General features: G+C 67.3%; 2 protein-coding genes across 3 annotated transcripts; both read right to left on the bottom strand.

Moving 5' to 3' along the window:
• Positions 1-204: 204 nt before the first annotated feature.
• On the bottom strand, positions 205-1,736 carry LOC121077277 (gap junction alpha-3 protein-like). Its single transcript, XM_040572385.1, has one exon. It carries the CDS (start codon positions 1,734-1,736, stop codon positions 411-413), a length of 1,326 nt encoding a protein of 441 aa, XP_040428319.1. The 3' UTR covers positions 205-410.
• Positions 1,737-2,118: 382 nt separating this feature from the next.
• GJB1 (gap junction protein beta 1) lies at positions 2,119-7,912 on the bottom strand. 2 transcript variants are annotated; one of them, XM_040572387.1, is made up of 2 exons: positions 6,903-7,912; positions 2,119-3,146 (listed from the first exon to the last, which is right to left on the bottom strand). In XM_040572387.1, the coding sequence occupies exon 2, from the start codon at positions 3,132-3,134 to the stop codon at positions 2,298-2,300; it is 837 nt and encodes a 278-aa protein (XP_040428321.1). In that variant the 5' UTR covers positions 3,135-3,146; positions 6,903-7,912; the 3' UTR covers positions 2,119-2,297. The 2 variants fall into 2 exon arrangements, with proteins under 2 accessions (XP_040428321.1, XP_040428320.1); XM_040572386.1 differs by lacking the exon at positions 6,903-7,912 and adding an exon at positions 3,959-4,551.
• Between the last annotated feature and the right edge of the window lie 322 nt (positions 7,913-8,234).

The following is an 8,234-nucleotide window of genomic DNA, read 5'->3' as shown; positions in this document are numbered from 1 at the left end:
GCTGTCACCCATCTCCCTCCTCTCCATCCCACCCCTGCTGTGCTGCCTGTGCTTCCTCCTGCCCCCCTCCTCAGCTGCGGGGCCACAGCTCAGCATGGTGGTGGCCCTGTCCCAGGTCTCAGGGCCACTCGGTGCATCTGTGGGACAGACGGTCAGAGAACAATGCCGCGGTGCCTGTGGGCAGAGCACGAGTCAGATGAGTTGTACCGAGTGTTTATTTGCTCCCCAGGGCTGATGGGCGGGGTAGTGGTGTTTGCCCCTGCCCTAGCCTGGTCCTGCTGCTCCTGGACATGCCCAGCTCTTGCACTGGCCGTGGGGCCTGGCAGGTCCTTGAGATGCAACCACAACTGTGGCCACCACAGCATCCTGCGCATCACCCATCCCTGAGCATCCCGACACACCGGCTGCGTTCACACCGCCAGGTCCCCCACTCGCGCCTTCCCGCGGGACCCGCTGGCCACCCCCAGCCACGCGCCAGCCTTCCCCAGGGGTGCCAGGCCATGGTGGGGTCTGCTGGCATCCGTGAGGCTGCCAGCACCAGGCAAGGTGACACGGGCGCTGCGGGGCTCTGTAGGGCCGCCAGGGCCAGGCAGGACTTGGGACCTGGGACGTGGCCCCTGCCGGCACTTGGTGAAGCCCAGGTGGTAGATCTCCACCAGGTTCAGCAGCAGGGACACGCAGGCCACCCCCAGCATGAAGAGGATGAAGATGGTCTTCTCGGTGGGCCGGGAGATGTAGCAGTTGACGGTGTTGGGGCAGGGCCAGCGGCTGCAGGTGTAGAGGGGCTTCAGCTCAAACCCATACAAGGCGTACTGACCCGCGATGAAGCCCGTCTCAAAGAGAGCCTTGAAGACAACGTTGCAGACGTATGTCCTCAGGATGGCCCCCCGCATCTGGACCCGGCCCCGCACGTCCCCTGTGTGGAGCGGGGGCTGCCCGGGGCGCTGCCGCCTGGCCCCGTTGCCAGCCCGTGCCACCGCTCGCTGCTGCGCCTTCTCCTCCAGGTGCACCAGGTGCAGGATGTGTCCCAAGTACACGAGGCTGGGGGTGGAGACGAAGATGATCTGCAGGACCCAGAAGCGGAGGTGGGAGAGGGGGAAGGTGCTGTCGTAGCAGGCGTTCTGGCAGCCGGGCTGCTGCGTGTCGCAGGAGAAGCCAGCCAACTCGTCGCCCCAGACCCGTTCGGCAGCCGCCCCCAGCACCAGGATGCGGAAGACGAAGAGGACGGTGAGCCAGACCTTCCCCACCACCGTGGAGTGCTCCTGGGCGCTCTCCAGCAGCCGCCCCAGCAGGCTCCAGTCCCCCATGGCGCGCGGCGCTGCGCCCTGCAAGACAGCCGCGCTCCAGACACACGGACACCTGCCCAACCGCGACCCTGCCCCCGGGCGGGCGTGCGGGGCCCTGAGCTGGGACTGTCCCCACCTCGCGTCCCATGGGACGCCCTGACCTGGCGTGGGGAGGGTGGCGGGAGCAAAGGCTTCCCTCAGAAAGCAACCCCCAGCAAGGTGGCCGTGGCCACCACAGGGCACAGCACGGGGACCCCTCACCGTTGCGGGTGCGTGGGGCACAGCCCGGTCCTCCCACGCCGTCGGCTCCTGCGCAGGGGTGCAGGGTGCTGCGAGGCCCTTCCCGGTGCGCAGCGGGGTGCAGACAGGTCCGGCCGGCTCCGTCCGTCCGTCTGTCCACCCGACAGCGGGCACAGGGTTATCGGGGCGTGATGCAGCTGCAGGCCCCATTGGCTTTCTTTGTGACTGGCAGATGAAGCAGCCACTGGGGGAAATTTTTCCCCTCTATTTTTGGTCTGGGTACCTTTCTAAATATACTTTGGGGCTGCAGGGGCCAGTGCTCAATGCCACCAGAGGGTCACTGCTCCCGCACGCGTGCTGCCAGGGCTCCATGCAGGGACCACAGCCCCCCAGGCCCCAGTATCCCCCACCCACGTATGGGGCTGGCCGGCCCCGTGCATGGAGAAGCATCCCCAGAGGTGGGTGGCAGGAGCCTGGCTGCACCCAGACCCGCTCCTCTCCTCTCTGCCTGGCCGGGCAGGGGTGGGCACCCCATGCTGGTACCGTGGCCCCCGGCATGTCCCAGCCGGAGCAGAAAGCAGGGAGGCAGCGCCTGAGAACGGAGATTTAATGGCCCGAGCGCGCAGCAGCAGCTGTGCCCTCCTCACTGTCCAGGAGGGCTGGCACCGGGGGGGTGCTGTACTCAGGATGTGGGCGGCGTGAGGCCCCCCCCCGGGGCTGTGGGGAGGCTGTGGGGCAGGGGCAAGGGCTGCAGCCCCTGCGGCGTGGGCCTTAGCAGGCGGAGCAGCGGTCGCCCTTCTCCTGCAGCCCGGGGTTGCGGCGCAGCATGTCCTTGAGGGAGCCGTCCTGCTCCGTCAGCAGCTGGTTGATCTCGTTCTGCTTATACTCGGAGAGCTTGTGCCCGTAGAAAGAGCCCTTCCCCGACGAGGGGTTGGAGTTTTGCCGGCCCCGCCGGGCGCAGGCCCGCACCACCAGGTAGACCAGCTCGGCCATGTTGAGCACGATGCAGATGCTGGAGGTGACCAGCATGAAGACGGTGAAGATGGTCTTCTCGGTGGGCCGGGAGACGAAGCAGTCGACGGTGTTGGGGCAGGGGTAGGCCTCGCACTTGACCAGCCGCACCATCTGGTAGCCCGGGTAGATCATGTAGAAGATGTACATGAACACCGCCTCGAAGAGCAGCCTGAAGACCACACTGAAGACATACGTCCACCACAACGAGCCCGCGATGCGTATCTTGTGCTTCTTCACCTCCTCCAGGTGCTTGGCGTCCCCGTGCCCTGTCATCATCAGCAGCTTCTTCTCCTGGTGCTGCTGGTAGGCCACGTGCATGGCCACCAGCAGGGCTGGCGTGGTGACGAGGATGAGCTGCAGGGCCCACAGGCGGATGTGGGAGATGGGGAAGAAGTGGTCGTAGCAGACGCTGTTGCAGCCTGGCTGCTGCGTGTTGCAGGTGAAGGCAGACTTCTCGTCCCCCCAGACGCTCTCGGCCGCCACCACCAGCACCATTATCCTGAAGATGAAGATGACGGAGAGCCAGATGCGCCCGATGGCAGTGGAGTGGCGGTTCACCCCGCTCAGCACCGCGTAGAGGCCGGCCCAGTTCATCGTTCCTCACGCCTGCGGGAGCGAGAAGCGGCGTTAGGAGGGGGAAGGTCCCCGGGCTGAGAGGGACCTTCCAGGTGGGCAGCAGGACGGACAGACAGCAGGACGGCAGCACAGGGCAGCGTTTTGCCTGCAGCAGGCAGGAGATCAGCCTCATGGCTCTGCCGTCCCCATGCCACCAGCCCTGCTCTGGGGGTGGCAGCAGCCAGAGCCGGGCAGAGCGCGGCTGGGATGAGGAAGCAGGCAGAAGGCGCTGCGTGCTGCTGGGACATTAAATTGCCCCGACTGCCCCGTGTCTGGATGGGGGAGGGCTGCCCCGCCACTCCAGTCATGGCTGGGGGGCAAAGGGCTCCCAGCTGGCGGCCAAGAGCTGCTGCTGGCTCTGGCTGCGGGGCCTCTCTGCCTCCCCCTGCGAGGGCTGGGGACAGAAGAGCCCCTGTCACCTCTGTCACAGGGCAGCCGAGGGGGCCCGGCTCCTGCCCTGCCACCCCACACTGGCACCAGGATCCCCACCTGCAGCTGCCGCAGAGGATGGGGGCAAAGCTCACGGACCCCCCACCCGCACCCAGCGCTGAGCTCTGCCCCGGCAGCTCCCTGCCCTGCGCTGCCACACTCATTGCCCTACAGCCCCGGGCACGGTGTCCCCACGGGCAGCCATGTGTTGCCACCCTCCTCCGGCACCATCCCTGCCTGGGGTGACCCCGCACCCCAAGTGCCGGCACTGAGCAGCTCCGGGGGCTGCTCCCCACCTGGGCACGAGGCCAGAACAAGGCTGGGGGCTGGGACCCGCCAGCTGGCCCCGGTGCAAAGGGCCCCACGGCGCGTACCTGCTGGTGAGGAAGGGTCCTCGTGAGCTGCCCCCAAAGGCCCCTCTAAGGTCTCATGTCTCCAGCAGGAGAGCTCTGCTCCGCCTGCCCTCGTCTCTGTCCACCACTGCCCTGCACTGGAAGTCATATGCTGCTTTATAAACTATTTACATACAATGGGGCCTTTATGGGCCCCTGAACAACACACTTTAGCATTCAGATCCAACGCCCTGACTTCCGCCCACCCCAGCCAGACAAAGTGCCTGTGTGCTGCGTTCCCGCTCCCACCTTGCCCCGCGCCGAGCACGGATGTGGACCCACGGCTGCCGGCCCGGGGGTGGGGGCTGCCCACTGCATGAGCATCGCACGGGATGGCAGCCACCTGCATGGCTGGGTGCCACCGAGGGGACAGCCAGGACCCCGTGCTGGTGGCGACAGTGGTGGGAGAGTCCAAACATGGCCCTGGGGACGGTCACTTCCCTGGATAGCGAGCAGGGAAGAGCCTGCAACACGTGCCAGGACGCAGAGCTGAGCCCAGCCACGTGCCTGTCCGCATGGATGGCACCACAGCCTGGGCCGGGGCTGGGGGCTGGCTGCTCCCCAGCACAGCACTGAGAGTCCGTGGGACCCGTGGGGTTGTGTGTGGCCCCCCGTGGGCAGCCCCAGGTGGGGAGCAGCCACACACAGCAAAAGCTTCCAGCTCAGGGCCCCACGGCACTGCTGGCATGGCCGGGGCGAAGGAGGTGGCAGGCAACAAAGCCATCCTTGATGGCTCCTATCCTGCAGCCCAGGGTGCGAGCACTCAGACCAGGAGCTGACAAATCGTGGTGGGCAAAGGCCCTGCTCTGCTCCTCGCCCCGCTCCCCCCGTCCCACCCCAGCTCTGCTCTCCCTGGACCCCATGGTGAGACCCCAACCTCTCCCCCGGGGTCCCCAGCTGGGGGCCGTGGAGTCCTCCCCGGTGCGGTGCCCGCCCGGCTCTCACCTCCGCGCGGGGCTTGCTCCCAGAAAGGCTCCCAGCGCCGCGTCCCCAGCACGCAGCACAACACCTGGACTTTATACTGACCTGCCGTGCCACCCGCCCCCTCCCAAACAGCTCAGTGCTTTCCAGGACCTGTTCCCTGCTGAGCAAACACCACAGGTGTGTCCAGCTCAGTCCCACGAGGCACCCACCCCACCGCCACCACCGAGCATCCCCTGGGGGTGTTCCAGGGGCCACCGTGGCACCCTGGGGGAGCCGAAACAACCCCCCCCCCCCCGCCGTGGGGTCCCCTTGGCTGCACCTTTTGACCCTGAGCATCCTCCCCGCCATGTGTTTAAGCCAGGCGCACGCACCGTGATGCCGTGGCACCGTGGCCCCCTCCCGCTCTCCCCGCGGGGACGCGGCCCCCACGACGCGCCGCTTTGGGGTTGTCGGCTGTTCCTGGGGAGAAGGGGTGGTGGGGGGGGGTGGGGGGGGGTGGTGGTGAGCGGCCAGATTAGCAGTGTAAAAGTGCAGCCGGGGAAGGCAAACAGCCCGTCAACCATTAACCGGGCTGGCGGCCCACTCCAAGGTCCCGCCGCCGAGCAGGGAGCGAGGCCACGCGGCGCGCTGGGACGCGACGACCCCGCGGGGCTGCGGTGGGGCAGCGGGGCTGGGGAGCGGGCCGTGGGGAGCCGGCGGGGGTGCGGGGTGCGGGGTGCGGGGTGCGGGGGTGCGGGGTGCTGGGTGCGGGGGGACCGCCCCGAGCCGCTGCCGCAATCTCGGCCCCCGATAAGCGGCTGACCCGGCACGGCTGGGCCCCGCGCGGCCAGAGAGGGGACCGGGGAGGCAGGAGGCGGCAGGTGGCGCTGCGGGGCCGGGCCGAGCCGGGCCGGGCCAAACCGGGCCGGGTCCGGGCCAGGGGGAACCGCGGGGTTGGGAGCGCGGCGGGGCCGGCGGCTGCTGGGGGGGGGGGCAACCGGGTGAGGGCTCCGCGGGGCGCTCAGCTGCTGCCGGGGGGCCCGGCAAAGAGATAAAAATATAATTGATTAATTAATTAGCAAAGGATAAATGAGGATAGATACAAATAAATAAAAAGGGGAGGAAATAAAAATGGGGAGGAGGGGCTCGGGGGGTGGGGGGCGTTGCGGGTGTCCTGCCGGTGCTCCGGGGATGTGGAGGAGGCTGGCGAGGAGGCGGTGGGGGCTCTGCGGCTGCTGCCGCTGCCCTTTGTGCCCGGCCTCTGGACCCTGCTGCTGTTTGCGGTGGCAGAAGCCTTGTGCGAAAGCCTGCAGGCAAGGACAGGCTGTACCTGCGGGGACAGGACCAGGCGCAGCCAGCGCTGTCCCCTGCCTCCAGAAAACCGCCCCGTCGGCGACCGCCCAGAGCAAAAACAGGCTCTTAGTTAATGACGTTAATCACAAGGTGAGCGTGGCGGCTGATGTGTGGGGACGTGGGCACGGTGAGCCAACGAGATGGGCTGGGGCGAGCCAACACCCGTGCGGCGGGACGGGGTGACGCAGCGGTGCCGGCAGCCTTGGCACCCTGCTGGGGTCAGAGGTCTCAGAGCCCGGCAGTCCACGTCCAAACGGTGATGCACAAAGCCTCTGACACACATCGGGTGCCGGGAGGAGAAGGGTGCTGCTCTCAGAGCTGCCTTTTCCCGGGCTGATGGCGACACAGGCGTCCCCGGATGCTGCCCCTAAGAGACAAACCCCCCTCGTCTGCGTCAGCCCTGCCGGGAAGGGCCCGGGCAGCGGGCGAGCACAGAAATGCTTTGTGCTGCCGGAGCGGGGTCAGAGGGGAGCGCAGCGCTCTCAGGCAGGTTGTGCACCCTCACAAAGCCACGTCTTGTCCTGTGCCCTGCTGCATCAGGGGTGTGGGAACCAGGACCAGGACCAGGGCACTGTCCTAGTGATGCTGCCGTGCAGAGCCCTGCACTCCTGCTGGCTGTGGCTCCTGGAGCAGGCAGGGACCAGACACAGGTCACTCGTATCACTCGTACCTTCCCCGTGCCAGGATGGCTTTGCGGTTCAGTTCCCTTTTGCTTCTCTTTGCCAGCAGCCCTAAACATGTCCCCCGGAGCTGAGGATGTCCCTCATCGCCACACAGATGTTAACCACAAATACCCTAGGGGACACGGTGTCCCCTGGGCTTTGCCAGGTCTCCAAAGAAACACTGCTGATGGTCAAGGACACCCGGAGCAGATGGCAGGCTTGGGAGTTCTGCAAAGGCAGTAGCTTAATAGCAGTGTGTCCCCTGTCACCAGCTTGCACGGGGGGTCCTGGCTGGGGGGGGCAGGCAGGGACAGCGGGCAGCTGGGGCTGTGTGAGGATGGGGGCGCAGAAGGGCAGGGCCAGCCCCTTATTGCAGGGCAGAAACCATTTCCCCTTCAAGCGGAGGGGACTGCGGGGTGGGCAGCTGGCGGCGGTGCTGGTGTCACCGGGGTGGGCCACCAGCCCCCGGGCAGGGCTGGCCCCGCTGCTCGCACCGCGGCGAGGGCGAGCGGGCTGCAGCTGGAGCTGTGCTGCAGAGCACTGGCATTTCCATGGCAACCCGTCCCCCGTGGACCGATGTGGGTTTCCATCCCGATGTGGGTTTCTATCCCCGTTCCTCTTGCAGCTGGACATCCGGCCAGTGCGAGGGAGTGCCCTGGGTGTGTCTGACCGGAGGGGGCTGCTCCTGGGGCGGGGGCCGGGCTGGATGGGACACTGGGATCAGGGTCTGGGCTGCAGGCTGGGCAGCAAACCCCATCCCTGATCCCGAGCCTGCGGGAACATCTCTGCTTCCAGCGAGCGATAGTCCTGGGGAAGGCACAGCCCCGGGCCCCTCTGGGTGCCCCTTGGCATCACGCAGCGGGGCTTGGCATGCTGCCTGCCTTCCCACCTCCATCCACCCCTTGGCGAGGGGTCTGCCGCCCCCATCCTATGCTCCCTGCCTTGTGCTGGCTTTCGGGACGAGGCCACCCCCAAGCGAGGCACAGCACCCCGCACAGCACCCAGGAAGCACCCGCCTATCCCCGCCCCCCCCCCCGGCCCCAGCCCTCGGCCCTGGCTCCACTGCGTGTGCGCTGCCTGGAGGCGATTCAGGCCCCGTGCCTGGTTTCCATGGCAACCCCAGCTGAAATTACATTAAAAAGAAATGAAACCAGCAGCTTTTCTGGTTGGCAAGCAGGGGGAGGGGAGCGGGGCTGGGCAGGGCGGGGGGCTCGGAGGGAGGGGACCCGCGGTGCCAATGGGGTGGACGAGGTCCTGCCCAGAACCCCAGTGCCATGGGGACACAGCAGGGCTGGGACACGCAGGGCCCCCCACCGTGTCCCCAGACGATGGTAATCCTT

Source organism: Cygnus olor, chromosome 13 (genome assembly GCF_009769625.2).
Source record: "Cygnus olor isolate bCygOlo1 chromosome 13, bCygOlo1.pri.v2, whole genome shotgun sequence".
Taxonomy (NCBI): domain Eukaryota; kingdom Metazoa; phylum Chordata; class Aves; order Anseriformes; family Anatidae; genus Cygnus; species Cygnus olor.
Note: the sequence above shows the minus strand (reverse complement) of the source record. Positions and strands in the feature narration are given on the sequence as shown.

Excerpts from the sequence above, each read along its gene's own strand:
- LOC121077277 (XM_040572385.1), bottom strand. The coding sequence starts at position 1,736 with ATGGGGCCTGCAGCTGCATCACGCCCCGATAACCCTGTGCCCGCTGTC.
- GJB1 (XM_040572387.1), bottom strand. The coding sequence starts at position 3,134 with ATGAACTGGGCCGGCCTCTACGCGGTGCTGAGCGGGGTGAACCGCCAC.